Source organism: Anolis sagrei, chromosome 2 (assembly GCF_037176765.1).
Source record: "Anolis sagrei isolate rAnoSag1 chromosome 2, rAnoSag1.mat, whole genome shotgun sequence".
NCBI lineage: Eukaryota > Metazoa > Chordata > Lepidosauria > Squamata > Dactyloidae > Anolis > Anolis sagrei.
This window is the reverse complement of record NC_090022.1, coordinates 264,454,397-264,479,635: the sequence shown is the minus strand read 5'-3', so window position 1 is coordinate 264,479,635 and position 25,239 is coordinate 264,454,397. Positions and strand designations below refer to the sequence as shown.

The following is a 25,239-nucleotide window of genomic DNA, read 5'->3' as shown; positions in this document are numbered from 1 at the left end:
CATTGGCAAAGAAAGCCTGTTAGCCACTTCCAAGTCAAGTGGAAGGTGCTTTAGGCATTTGTGGCATCTTCAAGCTACCAATGAGAATATTCTGTAGAGAAGAGCAAATTATGCATCCATGAAATATGTTTTCAGTTGTGCAAAAGTGCAGTTAAAATATAAAAGGAAAGAGGTAGTAGGGCTGTATGAATAGGGAGATATGACCAGGAAGCAAGAATAGTAGCATGTTGTGGACATCCTTTTATTTTAACATTAAAGGCTCTGCATGCTTTCAGTGCCACATTCACCATAAGGGATAGACATTTTCTTTGCTTCTCATCCTTATTATTATTATTATTTTTAAAAAACTTATTTGACAGGCAGTATATTCCTTTTTGTGATCTTACAACATTGTTCAATGTGTGCACGAGTCTGTGCTAGATGTTGGAACAAATGGGAAACTTTTCTCAGATGACAGTTTCATTTGTTGTACTGAACACTATACCTGCTGAATCAGAAAACTTGATAGTCATAACTTAAAGACCCCAATGTTTGTAGAGACACTACTTTTATAGAAAATATTTTCAGAAATATAAGCATCCAAAGTCAAGTGAAGCAAGGATATTAAACACTTATTAAAACTGCATTATGTCAAAAGAGAGGCATAAATATGATGCAACATAAGCAAAACACACACTATGCTCATGCTGTATTTTCAGTGCATACACAGCAAGCAAAGAGTTGTTAGACTGATGGATTCAAGCAAACGGATAAAACATAAATTGCCAATAACCTAAGCCAAAGAAAGCATGACATAAAAGTGTGCTTCAAGCTTAATATCCCAAAGGAGGAATTTTTATGTTTCAGGAATTGAAAAAAAGCAAATGGTAGAGAATGCGGCTGCAAATTTAGAACCCCCTTCAATATACCAGGTCTATTTCTGAAACACTAATGTACTCCTTGCTCGAAAAATCCCTATGAAATTCAAAGGGCTGCAATAAATTGACAAGTGGCTTGAAGACACACACACACACACACAATGGAGAACACAGGCTGTGTATTAGCTATTGAATAATACTATTATATCAACGCTAGGAGCACTTGATGTTTCCAAGGTGTTGTTAATAAAGTACAAAACAGATTTCATTGACAAAATATGTGAACCAAGTATGATTTGTTTTCAATGTTGAGTCTCCTTGTAGAAAGAAAAAGCGGGGTATAAATAAACATAATAATAATAATAATAATAATAATAATAATAATAATATCATGTATTTAACACATTTAATTAAACTGCCTTTTAACACCACCAGGAGAGTGGACAAAAAAGTGAACCCAATTTTCATCTTCTGTTTTGACACCAAAAAGTGATAATACACAGCACTGTGCAAGTAGTTAAAAAAAAAAAACCATGACTCTAGGAATGATGGTAACTACTCTACAGTACAGTTACTCAGGTAGTGAAATTACAAGTGAAAATCAAGAATTTACTCACTAAATTTGTGAGAGTCTGCTTCCTCATTGGCAATACTAACTTCAGTCTGTATCTCACTTTTGTCGAGCATAATAGGAACCCCTGCTATCTAACAGATTAGAGGATAAATTAAAGGAAAAGATGTTTCATTATACTTCCTAATTAAGGGGTAAATGAGTACTGTGACACACTTGGAATTGTTGGCTGAATACCTCCTTTAAGGTCAGTGAAATATTCTGTGCAGAATTGTTATCTCATTTTTAACTAGAAAATAAGCAATTCCCTTAAGAAAAATTTCACAAATCATTGCTTTGGAACAGGCAGCTCTCTAGCTTTCCAAAAATACCCTTTCAACCTAAAATTTAAATCTAATAGTATATGCAATGAAGTACTTTCATACAAATGAGTGAAATCAGGGCTTTCTTCCCCGATATCGTCTTACTACAGCCCTCTTTGACCTCCAAAACTTCCTTGAGAAGGTTTTCCACTTTGCCAGAGGAGAGGTCTTTAGTTCTTTAGTTCTTCCCTTCCGCCCCAGTGCATAGGGGAGATCACAAAATATGAAGGAAGTGCACCACTGCATTTTAGATACTTATATTTTCTCCTTAATCCACTTATAGGTGGCTGTATCAATGGATATACAGTATTCCCTCTCTACTTCGTGGTTTGCTTTCCACGGACTTGCTGTTTCGCGGGGAAGGAGAAGGGGGAAAAGGAGGAGGAGGAGGCATTGCTTCCTTTCCTTCCTTCTCCACACAAGCAGGGAAGGAGGAGGAGAAGGAGGGATTGCTTTTTTCCCAAAGGTTTGGAGTTGTACAAGCTGAAGGCATCAGAAGATCACACGGGAGAAGGGGGGAAAGGAGGAGGAGGAGGGGGGGGGGTTGCTTCCTTTCCAAAGGTTCGGAGTTGTGCAAGCTGAAGGCATCAGAAGATCGTGCGGGGAAGGAGGAGTGGAAAAAGGAGGAGGGCTTGCTTCCTTTCCTTCCTTTCCCACACTGATGTGTATCAGCTCATCAAAATGAAAAGCACGTATATGGAGAAAGAGAAAATATTTTGCAAGCCTCTCTCCATTAACTCCTCAAATCCTAAGAGGGCCACAAGACATGCTGAAATCATATTTGGAAACTAAAGGGGTTTAAGGTAAACTCAAGTGTCACACTAGCATGTTATGTTCAGTTACCTGTGTTTTCTGCTCTTTAAAATCAAATAACTGTGCTAGGTACCATGTGGAATTTTGCAGCAGAACTTCCAATAGGCTCAGAGCAGGGTGGTTCAAGCCTGCCATCAGTGCCACTTCATCTTGCATGTCAATAGCCTTGTTCACTTGGGCTAAAGCTATGTGAACTGAAAGGAAAACAATGCTTACAGATAGCAAAATATACCAAATTAGGGGTTTTTTTTCCCTCTTCCCTTTATTTTTTCAAAGAGAATCTCTACCACATGTCTGTGCATCACTATGCATTGATGCATCTGAATCAGAACTTTCTTAACTTGAAGGGCTTGCAGCATGTAAAAGAGGGGTCAAAATTTACAGTACTTTGCAGCCAGCAGAAGACAGAAGAAAGTAGTTAAAGTATATTGGAACCAATCATCAAGTTTGTTGTTACCCAGAATGCAAAGGCCAAAGAAGCATAGCATCATCCAACTTCACTCATGAAACAGGAAGAAATGCCCCAGAAGATTCAACGTAATTGCTGAAGCAGCAACATTCAGAAGTTTTTAAAAAATCAAAGACCAAAAAATATTAACTGCATATACTAGCATTTTTCACTTGCCTCGAATTTCAGAAAACTCTAGCTTGACAGTAAATGAAGATTACTCACTGTTGACCTTATTGAGGTTCCCCTGGATCTCAGCTTGTGTCAGTAATTCTTCATACACATCTCTTTCTTCCTCCAAAATTGAGCCATTCTAATAACAAAAATACAATTTATTAAATGAAGGCAATTGTAGCAAGGGATGCCACTGAAGACTTCAAGATATGATTCTATGATATGGATGCTCTCTTCAAATATAAGTGAACACACAGACAGTTCAATAGGGAAATCAAGTTTCAGGAAAGTAATTACAGTAGAGTCTCCAACCTTCACTCATCCAACGTTCTGTATTATCCAACGCAGTCTGCCTCCCGCCAGGAATAATGTCAGGGGTGGGAGAAAGAAAGAACCCTTGTCTGTTTTGGTGCTAAATTCGTAAATACAGTAATTACTATATAACAATACTGTGTATTAAACTTTTTTTTGGTCGATTTGTTGTAAACCATAATGCTTTGGTTCATGATTTGTAAAATCATAACGTAATTTGATGTTTAATAGGCTTTTCCTTAATCCCTCCCTATTATCCAACATTTTTGCTTATCCAACGTTCTGCTGTCCCATTTATGTTGGATATGTCAGACTCTACTGTACACGTAAAAACAATCACAATGAGAATTTGGTGAAGGTAAGGTAATGGTCCCCCCTTGACATTAAGTCTAGTCGAGTCTGACTCTGTTGGGGTTGTGCTCATCTCCATTTCTAAGACAAAGAGCCGGCACTGTCCATAGACACCTCAAAGGTCATGTGGCCAGCATGACTGCATGGAGCACCATTACCTTCCCGCAGAAGCGGTACCTATTGATCTATTCACATTTGCATGTTTTGGAACTGCTAATTTGGCAGTTCTGCTCCCTGGATTCAAACCACTGACCTTTCAGTCAGCAAGTTCAGCAGCTCAGTGGTTTAACCCACCGGACCACCAGGGAACCCCTTTGGTGAAGGTAAACATCAAAAACAGTTGATCAACTCCATTTGTTGCCTTTTCTTAAAGAAATCCTGACAAATTAGTAGAAGCTATTTGCATGCTTGGACTTGCATATTGATCATAGTTCTTTTTAAAATATAGTATCATATGGAAAAAGAATCTTGTGGCAGCATTAAGAATGGCAAATTAACTAATATGCATTTTGTGATCTGCAGTCTTCAGATACATGGAGTACAATCCTTTAGAACATGAGTATGACTAACGGTCATAAATAATCAGGATTTCAGATGGATAGACTCATTCAGGCACGACCCTGAGTCTGCAAGACCTGAGCAGAGTGTGACAAAGAGGTCTCTCATTCACAGGGTCACCATAAATCCAAGTTGACTTGAAGGCAGCTAACAACAACAAAAATAAACATCCTGCCAGCAAGAAAAGGAGGTAACACACGACAACCATCTGTTATCTAATATACACATTTGTTCAGCAGTTTATTATCTCCAAAGTAGTAAAACAAAATGTTCTGCTTGCAAGAAACCTTTAGTACTGTTGTGCTGAAACCAAAATGATCTACTGCACATTATGGTCTTAATAAAATAAAAGGCCTACTAATACACACACACACAAACACACATCATATAGTATATTAAGTAATAGTCTGTATGTCATAGCAGAGAGTAGACAGGCCTAAGTGAGGCATAACTGTCAAATGTTGAAGTGTTTGATATTATTATTATTATTATTATTATTATTATTATTATTATTAAACTTTATTTGTGCCCCACTAGTATCTCCCAAGGGATTCGATGCGGCTTACAACAGGCCGGAGCCCAGCACAACACAATACAACAATACAACAATACAATACATAGCAAATAAAACAGTTAAAGCAGAAAACAATAGCAATAACAATACAACAGGACATTATTAAAAACTGAGCCAGCCGGAGTAGGGTACAGGATTAAAAGTGCTGAAAGTGTCGGAGGGATATGAGATTAAAGTATAAGTGCTTCTGGGCTTTGGTAGTGGGGTTCCTAATCTGAGAAGGCACGTTGGAATAGTCAGGTTTTCAGGTCTTTTCTAAAAACCGCCAAGGTGGGGGCCTGTCTGAGATCTTTTGGGAGGGCATTCCAGAGGCGGGGGGGGCCACCACAGAGAAGGGAGCAGAATCACCATGGATGATCACTAATAGATCAGATTTTGATCCATACTGGTCAGTTTTTATTAAATATGTCTTAGAGAATGAAAAAAGAAAACAATACAACTTTGTTGGTCAAGAATTTTGGATATGACAATTGTTTACTGGCTGACTCATACATTTATGGCAAAGAAAATGACACTTGTTCAGGTCTTGGTGGTGGAGTTATGTGTTTGTAAAATGTTCATTGTTTCGTGTTCTGTTTACACTGTAAGCTGTTAATGTAAGTAAATAAAATTATATTAAAAATGGATGACCCTTCATGGCCAAGTACAATTGTTCTCCTTAGGCAAAATCTTGGCACTGGATCCATAAATGAATATAAAGACCTATTCCAGATTCACATGTTATATCACAATGAGGACATAGATTTCTAGATGGAAGGTGGTCCCGACAAGGGGAGTCAATGCTGATGGAATCTTTCCAGGCGCTGAGAGTGACATTTGTATATGGTCCATGTTTTGTAAGTGTACAATAGAGTTGGAAGGACAATAGTTTTATAAACAAGCATCTTGAAAACACAACTTTTTCTAAATAATCTGAGCCTAAACATCCATAAAAAGTGAATAGGAACAAGAAATATGAATCTTGAGTTCACGTCCTTTTCCCAAACTAGGCATCTCTAAAACTAATCATGCTAATTATAATGTATTTCAGCTTCCCTGATATGCTGCACATAATTTCAAAAAGGTGGACCATTTTTAATAGTCTCAAGATGTAGATTGTTTACTGAACATTTTCTTATTGAAGAATGTTTCCAGCTCTAGGGTCGTAAAAGAGTTAAAAGGATTTAACTGGGGATTGCAGGAACAAATGCATTTCTGGCAACCATTTGTTTGGCACTGCAAATTTCACAAGACTAGAGATTTAGATCTGCCATAAAAATGCAAAATGGCATTTTGACTCTTCTGTGCCAACTCACACTCCGTTCGGGCAAGAATGTAAAATCAGATGGATTAATACACACCCCCAAAATGTGTTATAATAACATGTTCAAATATGTTTTAAATTTAAACAATGGTTGTGAATTGAGCATAGCAATCTTTATTATATGGCTGTCATTCTGAATCATTGCTGTAGTACTGCTCAGGTAAGTATGTACTCTTGTCTTATCTTTACACATAAAGAACAATTACATGAAACAGTTCACATCCTCCATTTGGTTCCATCCAATGAGCCATTTGCATACCTTTAGCCTTGCATTTTCTTCTTTTCTCCTCTTAGCTTCAGAAAGTTCCTTCTGATATGCATGGGCAAGATCATCATCCACATTGACCAACATGGCATTTGGATTTTTGAGTGTTTTGATAGTTTGATCTGCAACTCCCTTCTCGATAGCTTCATTAATTGCAATTACTGCTGCGTGCACTGAAAAGAGAAGAATCCTTTTTTTAAAAGGTGATGCTGACTGGATTTGTAGAATGTTTCTCTTTCAGTAACCAAAACTGAACTCCCAATCAGCGATAGAAACTCAGTGGGCAAGCTTGGGAAAGTCACACTCTCTCAGTTTCAGAGGAATAAACAATCTTACCTTAGGGTCACCATAACTTGGAAATGGCAAAACAGATATTGCAAAACAACACTGGGAATGATACTTTAAGGATCTACATAATAAAAAAAACTTTTCCTTTAATTTACTTTTTGGTAAATTCAGGAGACCCAATCCAGAGACAGAGGGCCTTAGCCCTTTGGCCCTCTCTTGGTCCTAGTCTTGGTTAAGGGTCCCACATCTGAAATTATGACTGCACTTTATATTTTTACCCTCTCTCTATGACAGACACCTTCCCTGCTAGCTCCCAAGCTACTCAGGATCCCAGAGAACAGTTTCCTCCAGCTTTCTCTACCATCTCCCTGCTGTCAGTGCACACTACTCCAAAAAGTGATCCATGAAAGCATGACAGACCCTTATAACAGTGTAAGCCAATAACAAGATTCCAGGTCTTGCTTTGTCCTTCCATCTACCCCTACTTTAAAGCAGGGGTCCCCAAAGTAAGGCTCATGGGCTGGGTATGACATTCCAAAGTCATTTACCTGGCCCACATGCTAAACTTTAGACTTAGGGTCACCCTAAGTCTCAAACAGCTTGAAGGCACACAACAACACCACTCCTAATAAACCTGACTGTCTCATTAACCAAAAGCAGCCCCACACTTTTAATTGAAATACTGGTACGTTTATGATGGCATAGTTTTTTGCATGGCAAATAAGATGTGTGCAATGTGCATAGGAATTCATTCATCAACAGTGAGGAACCATGAACTGGTTATCTGCTTAAAAAGTCTGAGGATTCCCACTTGAAAGGGGGGATTTGTTTTCTTTGTGTTTGGAGAGACTTGAGAAACTGCAAGTTGCTTCTGGTGTGAGAGAATTGGCTGTCTGCAACAATGTTGCCCAGGGGATGCCCAGAGATTTGATATTTTACCATCCTTGTGGGAGGCTTCTCTCATGTCTTCACATGGAGAACTGGAGCTGACAGAGGGAGCTCATCCATGCCCCCCCCCCCCGGATTCAAACCTCTAACCTGTCGGTTTTTAGTTCTGCTGGCACAAGGGTTTAACCCACTGTGCCACTGGGGGCTCCTAAGCTTTCAAGGGTTGTTATAGATAGTGTGTTCAATAAAGCACTATTTGTTAAGCCGGCAGCATTTCGGCTAAAATGATCTATGCACTTATCAGAAGTGGAAGCAGTGGTTTGAAAAGGGACAGTAGCTAAACTGCAGCACTTTACATATTATATATTTTTTTCAAAATACTAGAGAAAGGAGAAACCTCACTCCCAGCAAAGACAAAGCTTGTTTTTTTTATCTTCTGCTTTCTTATCCCTTATCTACGCAGTCCTATGGGAGTGGGTAGAATAACCTTCCAGATAGAATATTGGGTAGGAGGAGAGGATAAGGAGAGTAGAAAGAGTAGAGAGATTTTTATCTCACATATTTTAGGATTAACTTGGTATAGGGTTAACAATAACGTTCAATATTAAGGTTTTTACTACACTGATTTGGGAGAACTCAATATAGTGTGGACTGATAAGGGAGAGGAGAGGGTTAACTTGGATTGGAGTTATATTGGAGTTAACATGGATCAGGGTTAACATCCAGATACTGTAGTTTAAGTACACTGATCTGGGATAGTTCTGCATAAATGGAGGCGGAAGAAGAGGAATGATGTCAGTGTTTTTCTTGGCATTTTAACTTTGTGAATCATACTGACGTCAATAAATCATGTAGATATCTATATCCCTCCTGTTATCCTCATTCCCCTCTCCCCAATTCTCCTTTTTGTGTCTGTTCTGGGAAAGCTTCTGTACACTTGCTCCCAATCCTTTCCACTCTTCAAGCATTTTGGACGCTCTGTAAAATACCTGCCTTTGGTCTCAATATTTATTAAGTAGAGTAGACTAACTTTTGATCTGTTTTTTGAACTCTCATTCAAATTTTAGTGGACCCTTTTGTTCTCAAACAGCTTTTACACATGTAAAGTTTGAGTTGTATATCTAGAAGAGCTTGTTTAAGAGGAAGGCAAAGGCAAACCCTCTCTGAACCAATCTTGCCCATAAAACCCTATAAGTTGAACCTTTTGAAAATGACTAGAAGGCACAAAACAACAGCCATAAATATTATAGGTAGATTCACTCAACAAGGGATGCCACAGTCCTGAATTTGCAGTGTTTACTCATTAATAAAACAACCTCTTGGCGGTTTCTCATTCATATATACACCATAATTTGAAGCCAACTTGATAACACACAATAATACATCTACAATCTTAAGAAGTAGGATGGAAACTTATATCTTTTTAACTCCAATAGCTTTTTTTCACTCAAAATCAATTCCTAAATACTTATTGAATTAGTTGCATTTAACTACAGTAGAGTCTCGCATACCCAACATAAACGGGCCGGCAGAACGTTGGATAAGCGAAAATATTGGATAGTAAGGAGGGATTAAGGAAAAGCCTATTAAATGTCAAATTGCGTTAATGTTTTTACAACTTAAGCACCAAAACATCATGTTTTACAACAAATTGACAGAAAAACAGTTCATTACACAGTATTGTTATATAGTAATTACTGTATTTACGAATTTAGCACCAAAAGAGGCAAGGGTTCTTTCTTTCTCCCACCCTGGACATTATTCCGGTGGGAGACAGACTACATTGGATAATACAGAACAACAGATGAGCAAAGGTTAGATAAGCGAAACTCTACTGTACTTAGTTAAAGGCATTTTTTGAGTATTTCTTTGGTCTATGTAAGCCATGAAAAAAAATTACTGAAAGACTAAGGAGTTGTGAACCATGAGAGTTTGGGAATCTTCTGGGTAACGTATCTATCTAGTTAAAGTCAGAGATGAGGTTTTTTTGTGTGTATTTCAGAATTTTAAAAGGAATTTTAAAAGGAAGATTGCTAAACCTAATCTGGCTTTCTGGTGATGTTTTAAATCAAAGGAACTTGCAGACACATTTTAAATAACAATTCAGAACGCTTGTTTCTAATGCTCTGATTAGGTAAACTTACATGCTGCTTCATCCACTGAGAGTTCACTGGCTAGTATACCTCCGATTTTATGAAATGAAGGCATCTGTATACCATACTTCTCCAGTTCTTTCCGCATGTTGCTGATTTCTTCCTCTAATTGAAAAAAAGGAAGGGGGAAAGAAGACAGAAGAGTTACATGGAGAAAACCACTTATGATTTTTTTTACATTACAAAAGAATGCACAATATATGCCTGAGGGATAGGGGTTAACCTGTGCACCTTTACATAATTCTTAGTCATGGGCCCGGTATCTGTATCATCTATTTAATTCGTGTTTCCATTTTGTTCCGTCCATTCGGATGGCACAATACAAAAGACTCCCCCCCCCCCCAGAATAAAAATAAACTTGATACGAAGGGTAGGTGGGTGCAAGTACAGGCTTCAAGCCTACTTTTCAGCATCATAGTTATAGAGAGAAGAGGGATTGCACTGAGGTCTCTTTATTTGAGATGTTAGGTGCGGGGCTGGAGGCTTCCCAGTTGCCAGGGCTTGTTCTCCACCACTCAACAACCGTGCAGGCCCAGAAAGACCCTTGCAGGCCCACACGCTTTCAGCCTACATGCACAGGCATGCCAGGGACTGCACGAGTGAGGGCCGAGTAAGCAGCGCTCCTTACCCCGTTTGCTGGGGCTTACCCGGGCGGGTCTGCACAGTTGCCGAGTGGTGGAGGGCAATCCCAGGCAGCCGTTAAGGAGCGCTCCTTACTCAGCACTCAGTTGCATGCCCTGGCAGACCCCCGCACGTAGGCCCAAAGCATGAGGGCCTTTCTGGGCCTACATGGTTGCCAGCCAGTGGAGGGCAAGCCCCGGAAAGCCATCAGCCCCATGTCAATGATCTCGGATGAAGAGATCACCTCAGCAGCAGTGGTGCAAAGTAGGTTTCCCAATTGAAGTGGGAAACAGCAGCAGCCCTAAAACTATGGGGAATGGGAGCATTTGTATATGGTCACCCTCCCATTGCTGCTAATGGGACAAAAACAGTCTTTTTTGGGGGGGATGTGGGACAAAAAAGCTCATTCAGAAAGGCACCGTTTTCTAAAGCGGCACTCGAAAACTAAAACGAGGCCAGACGAATTAAACAGAAACGGATAGCAATCCTATACAAATGCACGAGACTAATATATATGATTCTCCTTGGTCTTCTCCTGTCTGAGAAATCAGCTCAGAAAACACAAGGATTTCTTACCTAGCATATTTTAATGAATTAGACACATTCTTTGCATAACTATTCTACACCCACTTGGGCACAAGAATATGGAGAATGCTGGGGGAGTACAGAAAAAAAATTGTCACACAAATCCAGTGTTTTTAGAAGCTGCTCTAAAGGAGGAGTGAACAAACAAAACATATTGCAAACGAAGATGAAAAGGTACCTGTAAAGTCTACTTTCCCCAGCAAGTCCTGGATCTGAGGAGCTATTCCTAGTTTAAACAAATATAAACTACAAAGGAAAAAAGGGAAATATGTTAGATCACAAAATGTTAAATTACATGTTCAAGCATCTGATGAAGTAGTTTGTTTTCTATGAATATCTGCAATACATTTCTCGGTCTTTTAAGCTAACATAGATTTCTGATAATAATAATAGCCTCCTGTCTTCCTGAGGAAACAGTTTTTTAAAGGTTAAAATTTGCAAATGTTGGGGTTTTCTGTCTTCATATCCGAAAGCCATGCGTAAAATATAGAATAGTAACCAAGGTAACTTATCTGGTGAGAGTTTACTTTGGTTCGGTTTAACAAGAATACAACTATACAATGTTGATTTTGCATATAATATCAGGAAATTATGTCTTTTTGCCTTTCAAGATTATTCAATATTCAGATATTCTTCTGGGAATCTAAAATAATTTCAAAACTTCGTAAGACATTCCAAGGAAATCCAGCATTCATTTAAGCATTGCCTAAAATACCTATGTTAATACCATTCGAAAACATCTGTAGTGAAACCATCTGGACAACAGCTGAACAAATTCACATCTTTATTCATGTCTTCTTGCCATGAGAAATTAACAACTGTTAAAGATTTGGACAATTTTATTAAGACTACACAAGGGACTAATCAAAAGTTGTTTTTAGAAGTGGAAGTCAAAGTATCTCATGCCCATTTAGAGAGTGATGCCAGTTGGCAAGGCACTCTCTAGAACGAAAAAGAAACATAACTCCTGTTCAAAGGATCTTAACATTTCAAAAGCGGGTAAAACAAAGAGGTGACAAGAGAGGAACTGTGAGCAAATGTAGTCACATAGAGATATAGCGGAGTTGCTATGTGTTTGGAAGCAAAGGCAAAAGGAAAACATATCGAAGAAAGTCTGTGGATGTGACAAATTTTAAGAAAGGAACTATAATATTTCTAATAATATAAGCTTTCCTACAAGGACATTCCAAGTGTAACCAAGAGGAATGCTAATCAAAACCAAAGGATTTAAAAATACATGTTTAAACAGATAATTGTCTGCTTGTAAAACTAACTTTATCTTCTTCTGACACCAAATCTTCATCCTTCCCAGTTACTCTTTTATATTTTTAAAAGCAGTATTTCCTTATGGGTACAGGATTAGTATCTTTATCCAAAATGCTTGGGATCAAAAACATTTTGGATTTTAGAATTTTTTTCCATATTACAGAATGCATATATTGGCATATATATACAAAATGAAATAGCTTGGAAATGAGACCCAAGTCTAAACATGATGCTCCTCTATGGTTAATATACACCTTATACACAACATGAAGGTAATTTTATACAATATTTTAAAATAATTTTGTGCATGAAGCACAGTTTATTTACAACGAACCAATGTATAATAATAATAATAATAATAATAATAATAATAATAATAATCTTTTTTCTCCTGAAGGGTCTCAGGGTGGCTTACAAATGGGACAAGATGTCTACAAGACATAAAAGCCAAAACAACCCATAAAAGCCAAAACAATCCATAAAACACAACATATTAAAATAGAAGCATCATAAAATACAAAAGTTAAGATAAAACGGACTAGAAATAACAGAACAGATTACATCGGAGCACCATCAGACTAGGTTCAACAAAAACAATGACCAAGATTTCTTAAATTGACATGAAAAAGCTATAAAAGGGCTGGGCAATGGATGCTGCAAATAGCATACCATAGGGCCGGGACAGTGAATGAAGTGCAAAACAGACTACTGTATGGAGACTTGGGGACTGGGCATATATAATTAGGGACTAATCAATCTCGAATGCTTCCTGGAACATCCAGGTTTTCAAATCCCTACAAAAGGAGGACAGTGTGGGGGCTTGCCTAATCTCCCTGAGGAGGGTGTTCCAAAGTCAGGGGGCCACCATTGAGAAGGCCTTTCTCTCGTCCCCACCAGTCTTGCTTGTGATGGTGGTGGAAGCAAAGAAGGACTATCATTATCTTAGCCACCTATTTTGGATTTTGGAGTATTTGGGATTTCGGAATTCCAGATAAGGGATGCTCAACCTGCAAAATAATGCTATTTGCTTCCATTTAAAGTTGTTTCCTTCATTGGAACAGAATGCTGGACAATTTTGTTATTCCTTCCTAGGTTTAAGGCAAATTCAATGAGTTATTTTCAGGTTGGCATGGCTGACATTACCAGTCACCGATATATTATAACTTTCTTGGAAAAATCAGCATCACAGTCCTCCTTGTCTTGAGAAAATATGGTTTATGTAAGGATTATTTTTACCACTAGAGGGCAACAGAATTTTCCTTAATACTTGACAGAGACAAGCATTCTACCTAGTTGTAATACAATAGTGTTTTTTTTTAAAAAAAGAAATGAGTATTACAACTGAAATCATGTAATACATGCCTTTTCATTTTTAATAATAACAAGAATTGCCATCTCTGATATTCAGATTTTAAAATACATTTGTTGCCAAACTGATTGTTAACATACATACATGCATACATGCATATATACCCCATATTGTTACAAGAAACATAAAGTACTTGAAAACACATATTAACTTTGAAATCTCAGCCGTGAGCAATTAATCTTTAATATTGCTGCAAGTCAACAACAAAGCACAAAAATAATGAGAAAATATTGGAAATTAGAAAGAAAATACAGTACTGGAACAAGGCCATACAGCCCAAAAAACTCAAAGCAACCCAAATATGGTACTTTCAAGTGTACTTTATGAAGATAATATAAGAAAGAACTACACTCCAGAGATTTAGATTGGGAATGTATAAACAAGTACCTAAAAGTATCCAAGAGTTAAATATGGGTATCTTATTGAAAGAATCTTGTACCATAAAAAAGACTGAAAAACTAACAAACAGGATACAAAATACCTGTTTGAGTTTATATTCTTACTATTTCAACCAGCACAGAAATATTGTATTTCTTCTATTGTAAGAAGCCATTGGTCGTAAGACGCACCCTAATAGCACCACCATCACCAATACATAAAACACACCTCCAATTTTAAGATGCACCCCATTTTTATAGATGTTTATATGGGGGGAAAGTGAGTCTTAAAATTGAAGAAATACAATAGTAATATCGTATATTAAAATATAGATACGGATTTTAATTAACTATTTAAGGAGGGGGGTCAAACTAAACCAGACATAGGCAAACTTTGGCCCTCCAGGTGTTTTTGGACTTCAACTTCTACAACTCCTAACAGCCTACTCTATGATGCTATGACATATACCAGCCAAGGTAGAGCAAGCCAAGCAGGATGAGGAGAAAATGTATGTGTTTGTGAATCCATCAGCTCAAAACCTGTGGCTCATACCAGCCAAGGCAGAAGATGTGCAGGCAGTCTCCTCTCACTGCTGCATTCACTCAAATTAGAATAGCTAGAAGGCAGGAGGATTTGACTCCTGATAGTAACAATGGATCAAATGCTCTGTTTCAGATCCTTTTACTACTGTACTAGCTTCTGAACTTTCTACAGACAGAACAGGGCCAAAAAACTCTACTAAGTTCCTCTGCTCTACTTGAGGACACCTTCTGTCCAATCCTATCACCTTCAGTGAACTATCTGTAGGGGTTAGGGCTTCAGTCCAGAGCATCAAGGGACAAATGATATATGTGAAAAGTCAGAACAATAGCACTGTAGATAGTTTTTTCTTGTCAGCTCAAAATATGTTTTAACAGCAGGAAGTTAACACATATCCATTAGATTTTTTTTCATTTCAGGAGTGACTTGAGAAACTGCAAGTCGTTTCTGGTGTAAGAGAATTGGTTGTCTTCAAGGATGTTGATCAGGGGATGCCCAGATGTTTTACCATACAGTAGGAGGCTTCTGTCATGCCCCCGCATGAGAAGCTGGAGCTGACAGAGAGAAGCTCATCCCACTCCCCGGATTCAAACCACCGACCTTTCAGTCAGCAGTCCTGCCAGACAATTAATGATATACAGAAGCTGAGATACTAGAGAAATGAATCTCAACTTCCTTTGAAACTAAATGTTTTTCCTTCCAAGAAGATGTGCTAAGATGCTCAACTTCAGAACAACAACATGTAACAAGTGAACATCTTTTGTAGTTGATGGCTCAGATTGTGTCTGAGGTCAAACTCAAGTTCAATGACTTTTGGGAAGTTAAATCCCAAAAGCAATAATACTGTACACATGAGTACAAAATATATGGAAAACTACTCACTGCCATTGCAGTAATGCACAGTTAAATGCAGAGCGTGCCATGCCTATGTTTATTATAGTAGTCAAACAATCGATTAAGCCGGCTTCAGCACTCCAGCAGAAATAAACATTTGAAATCCGCTCTTGCTTCAACGTTCAGTTAAACATATGAGCATGTGACATCACTGCAATGGAACTTAGTTCATCATTTCTTTATAAGCTGCTTAACTTTAAGAGTCCCATGTGTCCATGTCAGGAAACAGCTACAGACTTGCAAAAATATCCAATCATATAGAATATTGTTACATAGGAAATACAAATTACCCTTTATGTTTTTACACAGCACAGTTGCTTTCGATTATAAAATGGTCATCATTTCAGAAATATTTAAAATATTTTTTGTTTTGTTTACTGTTTGGATCATACCCAAGTCAGCAAGTTGATTAACAAAACTGAAATTATTCAAAAGGTTCAAAAATTGAATATCAAATACAAGAAATGGTTCATTCATAACAATTATTGCTTGCAAAAGACTGATAGGGAAAATGAGATAATTTCACTTGGGTTTTGAATTTCTGAAAGATAAATGGCATCTACTATCAAAAATAAAAAATACAGGCTTACCGTATATCTAGTGGTTTGTTCCAACTGGAATAGAAGGGATTATGTCAACATTTCCATTTATTCAGGGCATCTATTCCAGTTGGGACTAGCAACTAGCTGCAGGCCATAACCAATCCTGTTTCATGTGCCAGAGGAATATTAAACATCTCTATCTCGTCTATTCTACCGCAGTAATACCTACAGCACCTTACCATAATGAGAACTATGAAGTAGAGTAAATCTTCTTAGAATCCTAGGGTTGGAAGAGACTCCAGGGGCCATCCAGTCCAACCCCCATGTTCCATGCAGGAACAGCACAATCTCTCTCTCTCTCACACACACACACCTCCTCAACAGATGGCTATCCCATCACCCAGTGTAACAAGAAAGAGCCCCTGTTGAACTCAGATGCAGAGAGTTTCACTGTTGAACAGCCCTTCTTGTGGTCTAGACCATAATCCAGGGAGAGCGAGTTGAGTTCCCTCTGTCAACTCCAGCTCCCCATGCGGGGTCATGAGAGAAGCCTCACCACATCCGGGTGTCCCCCGGGCAATGTCCTTGCAGACAGCCAATTCTCTCACACCAGAAGCGACTTGCAGTTTCTCAACTCACTCCTGACACACACACACACACACAACTGCTCTGATAAGTGCTTTTCGGGTTATTTGATACACTAGAAGATAATTCTTTTTCTGCCAGTGTGCCTATACACTTTATTCATGCCTTATTATTATGTTTCCATAGTTGCTGAAAACTTGATAGCGACTGGTAGCTGACAGCTTGCAGACATCACTCATGGACTGACACTAGTTAAGAGACCACTACTTTGAGCAGTATTGCTCTTGATGATGTTGGATTGCAGGTAACATTATCCTTCGCCATTGGATATGCTGGATGGGAGTGATGGGACTTTAATTCAAAATTATCGGAGGGCCTACAAATTACAAGATCTATTACTCATAGGATGCTCTTAAAGGAAACGCATGATTGTGACTACAATTCTGAAAAAACTTTGTGCATAGACAATGTGTTACATAATCTTGGGGGGGGGGGGGCACAATAGCAATGTAGAACAGATGTCTATCATTTTATAATCTGGCTAGTCACATAAGATCCAACAGAAGATCCAACCAGTCCATACTTCAGGAAATAAAGCCCGACTGCTCATTGGAGGGAAGGATAGTAGAGGCCAAGATGAAGCATTTTGGCCACATCATGATGAGACAGGAAAGCTTAGAGAAGACAATGATCCTGGGGAAAATGGAAGGAAAAAGGAAGAGGGGCCGACCAAGGGCAAGATGGATGGATGGCATCCTTGAAGTGACTGGACTGACTTTGAAGGAGCTGGGGATGGTGACAGCCGACAGGGAGCTCTGGCATGGGCTGGTCCATGAGGTCATGAAGAGTCGGAAACGACTGAACGAATAAACAACAAAAGTCACATAATGCTGTAGCAAACACACATTTTATATCAGTGCAAGTGTAAAAGTAACATCTAATACTAGAACATATCATAATGTACAGTGGATTTTTAGTGCTTTTATATTTATAAAAGCAAAAATGTAGACCTTTCCTATTCCTGAAGTCTGGCTGTTTTCTTAATTCACATTTTTCAAATGTGAGAAACCGTTTGAAAAATGGTTTCTCACATGTTCTTCGATACAGAGAACTGTGCACATGCAGGTCACTTGTTCTTTAAAATGTTGCTTCTGGTATTTACACAACATCAATTTTTAATAGCCACGTTACCTTCATAACCTGTAAACTACTTGCTGTAAAAAGGAAGTAGATTCAGGGGTGGGAAGAAGATTTATGTTCAAGTCTGGTCTAAATTTTACCTTAGTGCATGAATGCAATATATCATTCGAGGTATGTTCTTCCTATCATATACATCTGTGGTTTCTGGGTAGAATATCTGAATGAGGGAAAAACACACCATCAATTATTATTTCAATAAACAAACGTTTCATAGACCAGCAGACTGGATTCATGTTGTATTTTGACACAGAGAAACAATTCAAAAGCCAGCTCAGCTGAAACTGCCTAATTAATGATGCTGGATTTTCCAAAGCATTCCGAATCTGGTAGTTGTCCAATAACCTGACAGTATAATCCTATACAGTGCAGCCATATACATTTCTACACAGAAATTAATGACACTAAGCAAAGTGGGACTAACTTTAATATATCTGTGCATTGGATGCAGCCTGAATCCATCTGAATGTAATGTAGTATGTCAGAATTATATGCATTGTTGAACTCATCATTGTCTACAAATAAATAGCTCATGGATGTATGAGTTGGTCTGCTCACACAATGTACCTTGTGACTTCTATTGCTTCATTTGTACTACTGTTGCTGAATACGCATGCTCAGTGTGGAATACATCTCACCATGTTAAAACAGTGGATGTGGCTCTAAATGAGACATGGTGCATTATCACAGGGTGTCTACGCCCTACACCACTGGATAAATTATACTGTTTAGCTGGTATTGCACCATCTGACATCTGTCGGGAAGTAGCAGCCTGTACTGAAAGGACCAAGGCATTGACATCTCCAGCCCATCCTCTGTTCGGATATCAGCCAGCATGCCAATGCCTTAAATCAAGAAACAGCTTCCTAAGATCTATAAAGATACTCACAAGAACATCTCAGCAAGAGAGAGTCCAAAAGTGGCAGATCAAAACCTGAAATATCAATCAGTGGCTGATACCAGATGAGAAACTCCCTGCTGGGCACACAGAAGACTGGGTGACTTGGAAGGTGCTGAACAGACTGCACTCTGGTACCACGAGATGCAGAGCCAAACTTAAGAAATGGGGCTACAAAGTGGAGTCTAAATCATGCAAATGTTAAGAGCAAACCACAGACCACCTATTACAATGCAGCCTCAGCCCTGCCACATGTACAATGGAGGACTTTTTTACAGTGACACCAGAGGCACTCCAAGTGTCCAGTTTCTGGTCAAAGGAAATTTAGCATAATGCCAAGTTTTAAAATTTGTTTGTGGTATTTCTATACATTATAACTGTATTCGCAATTTGCTTTTGACACGATAAATAAAATCACTTTTTGAGCAGATTGCAAGCAGTCAGAGCTGCGAACAGCATTGAAGGAATTTAAAAGAAAAGGTTGTATGCATTATGTGGCCTGCCCTATTGTCCAGGCTATCTAATGGGGGAGCACCTATGAATGTTTTTCCTAATGTGACAGCACATTTGTGTCCCTTGGTGTACAAGTGATTTTTTTTCCTGGATGCTCACCACAGGCAGTACCAGTCCACAGACTCACAACTACATATCTGCCCTAACTTATTCCGCTACTCTCAAATGCATTAGGGAATACTGATCAACATTAAAGATTCAGTTATCTGTGTGGTTGGCTACTCAATGTGGAATGAAAGGAAGTGGGTCATCTTGCCCTTTGCTTCAGGCTGCAAAATACTTTGAGCTGCTCATTGGGGTTAGGGCTAAATTTGTTCCTAGAGACCCATCTGGCTTGGGTAGATTTTGGGCTCTTATCCCCCTTGCACATTGCACCTATTTACTTTGCCCTATTGCTTGCAAAGATGGTAGGAAGAGTGGGAGACCACACAACAACGGGGTATTGGTTCTATCAAGGAAAACATGTCTTTAAGTCTGCAAGGCCTTTTCATGGCTGGGGCTCTTGAAGGTTTCTCACTCATTGGATTACCTTAAGTCGAAGTTGTGTTGATTGCAAACAACAACCTGCCAACAGAAAGGTCTATCCCACCTTTTAATTTGGTTAGAAAATTAGTTCAGAAAAATAAAGAGAGTCGAGAAAATTTTAAATTTCAGAGCTACTTCTATAGTCCATAGTCAAGTTACTGAAAGAAAAACCTACTAAATATTTCTGGTGTGTAAAAAAAACCCCGCTAAAAACAATATAGAAATGAATAAGCTGTTTATGAAATATTTCTGGGAGCTTATGAAGGAGAAAAAAAAACCAAACCTTGTGAAACACCTGTTGGCAATTTGTATAAGTATTAAACACTGGTATTAAATCCTACTGGGAGTTCCTTAAGAAAAAAAAATATATAAAGAAAGGTGAAAGAAGGGTAAACAGGTAAAACAGCTTTTTAAAAATAACTTTTTGGCCGATGATTTCCAGAATTCTCCAGCCAATAGGGCCAGTGCACTAAATAAAGCAAGTTATTTAAGCTCTGAGATGATGAAGTTCTGTGCTACGGAAACATTATATTGCACTGAGTTCTGGGCAGCTGCCTTGGAAGTCCAAAAATGGTGGACAACAAGCAATGGATTTGAAAGAAGTCAGAGGGAATCAAATTTGTAAGCATGGCATACTAATTCATGTGTCTGTCACCAGTGTTGTAAGCTTGCTGGTTACAGATTGGCTTTTAACCTTATACTGGGGAAATGCCAAGTAATTCTTTCTTCTGTGTCTTTGGCATTGTCCAGTTGTTCCCAGCCTCAATGCCAGGTCTCTGAAATATTCGTGAGCTGCTTGACCTAATAGCACCAACTGATGCCAGCTGGAAAACACGAGAGCTTCCTCCTGTTCTGCATTGTACCAGCTGCCTTTGCAAAACACAAGGGGCAGAATACAAATTCTTTTTCTCTTCCAGCTTTCCTGCTAATTGGTAGCAGAATTTCAAAGTGATACTTTTTCAATCCCAACTCCCAAAATCCATGGCCACTGGATTCTAGGGGCTGCAAACCAAAAATGTAAATTATTCAAGCTCTAGTTTGTAGTAAAGGTTTTGCATCATCTCCAAATTAGGAAGGGTTGTAATTTGCATGTAAATGGGTGTCCGGTTCAAACTGCAGCACCTCTTAGAAAGCCATGGCAAGTCAGTGTAGACAACCCCGAGAAAGAGGAACCCCTTGATTTAACTTGCAGTAATTGGAGCTGATTTAACAAACATTTTAACAATGTGGGCACAGCATCATCAAGATTCAAATACTTACTTTAGGTAAGCCAATTGACTCCATTGCCCGCAACCACTGTACCGTGTTGTCTGTGTGACGGAAATGAAGACCTGACCGCTAGCAAAGGAAAAAGAAAAAGAGTGGAGAGTAACAGAAAAAGAAAAGATTCCTCAGTTATTTCATTATCTCCATATATAGGATCACCAATATGAAAAATGGAGGTGGTTTCTGTAATTTTTTATGGTCGTATAAAAGTGAGCACATAAATAGGTGTTGCTTATAATCTGGTTGCACTATAGACAATTCCTGCTAAAATGTCCTCTCCTTCAAAATTAAAATATATACAATCTTCTCCAGTCTCCAATCTAATGGTATCTAGATTTCTAAGCCTTCCCTATATAAGGAGTTTTGAAAATTATCTAGATAATTAAATATATAATTTCTAAACAACTAAATCCGTTTCACAGAATTTGACATTTATTAAGGGAACAGAAATATTCAATCTACTGATCAACTCATCCTCAAACTGTATTTCCAAAAAAAAAAAAACCCCTATAAAATGAAACCGTGTACTTATTAAATCCATCTCATTTAGACATTGTTCACCTTACCTGCTTAAGTCTCAAGATTTACCACATCAGTTCACTGATACAAGATTTTTCACTAATGTGGTTCACTGATACAAGGTTTTTTAAATATAAGAATAACTAAATCATAATTTTATAATTCAGATTTCTACTGACCTCCAGGGCGGAAATCATGATTTAGTAGTAATTCATCTAGTTTCCTAAGCACCTGTCTACAAAATGCACACTTGGGAAGGACCAATTAGTATCTTCTTTGTAGACTTTCGGTTATTCTATTATCCTCAGGTCCAAAGCTTAGCCTCTGAAACCGCTCCCATACATGTGACCCAAAAACAATGATTGCAGCCAGCTGAGAAATATGGGAGCCTACTTGAGGCTCTTCAGTGGTTTTCAACTTGTGAATTCCGAGGGTTTTTTTTGGGGGGGGGGGGGAGGGTTTCCTGCAACTCCCAGAAATCCCAGCCATCTGTTAGAATTTTTTGGGAGTTGAAGGCCAAAATATCTGGGGACCCACAGGTTGAGAACCACAACCAAAACAGCGGAAGTACAATAATTCTACCAAATTACCTGAAACAAGATGGGCAGTGACCTGGGGAATAGCTTTTTTAGTTGGAACTTCCTCCCCAGAGAAATTCATTTGATGTCATTCTTATTTCTGTTCTGGTGGTCACAAGCAAACATTAAATTTTCCATGCTTTTTAGTACAGATTCCAACTATATATTTGATTGTTTGCTGTGCCGTATATGTTTTGTTGTATTTTTACACTTTTGTGTGCTGCTCAGTCATATTTAAAGAGCTGATAAAGTGCTTGTTTTTAATGAACTCCTGCTGTTTATTTGAGCATTAAAGGAGTCAAGTAGTTACCAACTGAGACAGCTAAAAGTGAAGCAAAGAAGTCCCTTATCCCAAAAACCAGGAGAAAAAAAAGTTCCAATGTTTCAACTTTAAGTGTTACAGGGAATTCTCGGATTTTAACTTCTCATGTATAAAACAGATGACTGCCAATGATCCACTGACATTTATCTACAGTTTTATTATTTTAGCAGCAGGAAATGAGGTTCTTAAGACAGCAATTTTTCTCTTTCCAGTAACTTGAGAGATTTAACAAGACACAGATTTTTAAAAAATACACCTGGAACTGGACACCCACATGCCGTACCTTTATATCTTTGTCAATGGAAATAAATTTGTAAATACGAAATCTGTCTATTTAACTAATGATTGTTTTTAGGTTTTGCAAAGGAAATTGGATAAAGCTTTAAAAAACAAAAACAAAACCCAGAACAATTCGGAGTGTTGCTGGGCATTCTGACACAGGGCTTACATCTTTATCCATCACTGCTGAGTTGCAACTTTGCCTACTAAGGTTACTATGGGATAGAATGACAGGAGGAAAGGATTACTTGCTACCCACAGCTTCCTCAAGCCTGGTGCTCACCCTTGTCATGCTGATACAGTACAATTTGAGGCAGCAATCACAGACAGAGCAACAGATTTACTCTCTCATCTGTTAATCAACCATTTACCTTATAGCGTGTTTGTTCCACATCGTAGATCTTCTTATCAGAGACCAATTTTGGTGCAAAAAACTTTGCTAACTTGGCAAGGTACACACCATTCCTTAATCCTTCTTCCAATTCTGTAGTAGGTGGCAGTTCTTCATCTAGACAGACTTCCATCCACCTGTAAATATACATAATTAAAAAAAATCTGTAACCAAAGCAACTTTAAAGTGGTACAAGTTGAGCATCATGAATGCAGAATGCAGAAATCCAAAAGACACAAAGATCCAAAATTGTACACATGGGGGGCTGGGAAAAGGGAAATTTTGCTTTGTAATGATTCAATGTACACAAACCTGCACAAAATTATTATAGATGTTGTATGAAATTACCTTCCGGCTATGTGTATAAGGGATAAACAAAACATAAATACATTTCATGTTTAGACTTGGGCCCCATTTCCAGGATTTCTGACTGTGTTTGTTTATGCAAATATAGTATTCCAAAATCTGAAAATCCAAACCCCTATGTTTTTGGTTAAGAAATACTCAACCTGAATAATGCTTTATTTTCACTTTAGTTCAGCTATATAGACTGTGGTGCTAATAACACAGTTTAGTGCTTTTGGAATAAATTTCAATGTCACCTATTTTCTTGCCCTTGTCACAGACATTACATGACTGATTTATGACGATGCTTTTTCTCACTGGCAAGAATCATAGAGTTGGAAGAGACCATAAGATGCAACCTCCTGCCACACATTTTAGTTGCCCTGTTAGACATCAATGAGGAGGCCTGCCAACTGAAGGAAAAGAAAGTGTGATTCTTATCTCACCATGGCTGTATGAGAGAGAGAAAGGGTGTGTCTGACAAGCATTATGTACAAACCATAAACAAAGGTTTAGAACTGCATCAGAAATACACAACACAGCAGGAAGGAGATAGTAAGTTCTGGGAATGAATTAAGCCACACTGATTATCAGACTTGCTAAAAAGTCAGCATATAAAGTAATTGATTGGTTGACTGATTGAAGCTTCTGAGAATAATTAAGTCTTCAGAATTAATAAGCTCATTCGGGTGCTTCTTTATTAGCAAAAGTCATTGAGACGCTCTAAATGTGAAGTGTACTGACCTATTATGGGTCTCCTACTTATTTCCAGTCCCTTGAAAGAATCTGAAATACACGTTTGTGGTCCTTTTCCATGTTTGTGGAACATACAAGACACAGCAAAAACCATCAAAATGGATACAATGGAGACTGCATGTGCTGTTTCTCCTTTCCTGGAATTCAATGGAACCATGATAGATTTGACAGTAGTGCTTCTAGGCTGTTGCATAGTTGATTGGAAAAACTACTGAACTAAGGTGTACTTATGGTTCAACTCACTAGATTGCTGAATTGCTGGGGAAAGCATAAGCCTTGAGTTGCTTGTTATCAAAATCAACAAGGATTAAATAAACTAGAGGGTTCCACTGTTATTTATGACACACAAACACCCATGATTACCATAACACACTGTATGGAGACCTGTCTTTGTATAAGATGGTGATAATTCAGTACAAAAGTTGCAATAAAATGTTGCAATAAAGAGAAAGCACTCTTATTCATGATTTCAGCTAGCTACAACCTTTTCCTAGCCAGCTTTGTGTAATGGTTTAAGTACTGGATTATGGTTCTTGAGAACAGGTTTCTGAAATCCTGTTTGGACACAGAAACCTATTGGGTGACTTTGGGCAAGTAACACTCCTTCAGCCTCAAAGAAAAAAAATCAGAACCTCCTCTAGGATACGGAACAATGGCTTCCGCATGCTACAGGAAAGAAGATTCCACCCGAACATTAGGAAGAACTTCCTGACTGTGAGAGCTGTTCAGCAGTGGAACTCTCTGCCCTGGAGTGTGGTGGAGGCTCCTTCTTTGGAGGCTTTTAAACAGAGGCTAGATGGATATCTGTTGGGGGTACTTTTAGTGCGATTTTCCTGCTTCTTGGCAGGGGGTTGGACTTGATGGCCCATAAGATCTCTTCCACCTCAAGGATTCTTTGATTCTATGATTCTAAATTACTCTTGCAAAGAAAGTAAGGTTGCTTACCTGTAATC

At 38.4% G+C, this 25,239-nt stretch overlaps 1 protein-coding gene across 2 annotated transcripts in view; it reads right to left on the bottom strand.

The window, feature by feature from the left end:
• Positions 1-25,239, bottom strand: part of IQGAP2 (IQ motif containing GTPase activating protein 2) — a 181,941-nt gene that overhangs the window by 56,632 nt on the left and 100,070 nt on the right. Inside the window, exons 3-11 of one of the 2 annotated variants that reach the window (XM_060761637.2) lie at positions 23,166-23,322; positions 21,091-21,168; positions 17,978-18,054; positions 11,302-11,369; positions 9,909-10,022; positions 6,583-6,761; positions 3,277-3,364; positions 2,634-2,797; positions 1,475-1,562 (exon numbers count right to left, since the gene is read on the bottom strand). In XM_060761637.2, the coding sequence (XP_060617620.2) occupies positions 1,475-1,562; positions 2,634-2,797; positions 3,277-3,364; positions 6,583-6,761; positions 9,909-10,022; positions 11,302-11,369; positions 17,978-18,054; positions 21,091-21,168; positions 23,166-23,322 (1,013 nt within the window). The remainder of the gene's footprint in view (positions 1-1,474; positions 1,563-2,633; positions 2,798-3,276; positions 3,365-6,582; positions 6,762-9,908; positions 10,023-11,301; positions 11,370-17,977; positions 18,055-21,090; positions 21,169-23,165; positions 23,323-25,239) is intronic. The other variant, XM_060761638.2, reaches the window with a different exon arrangement.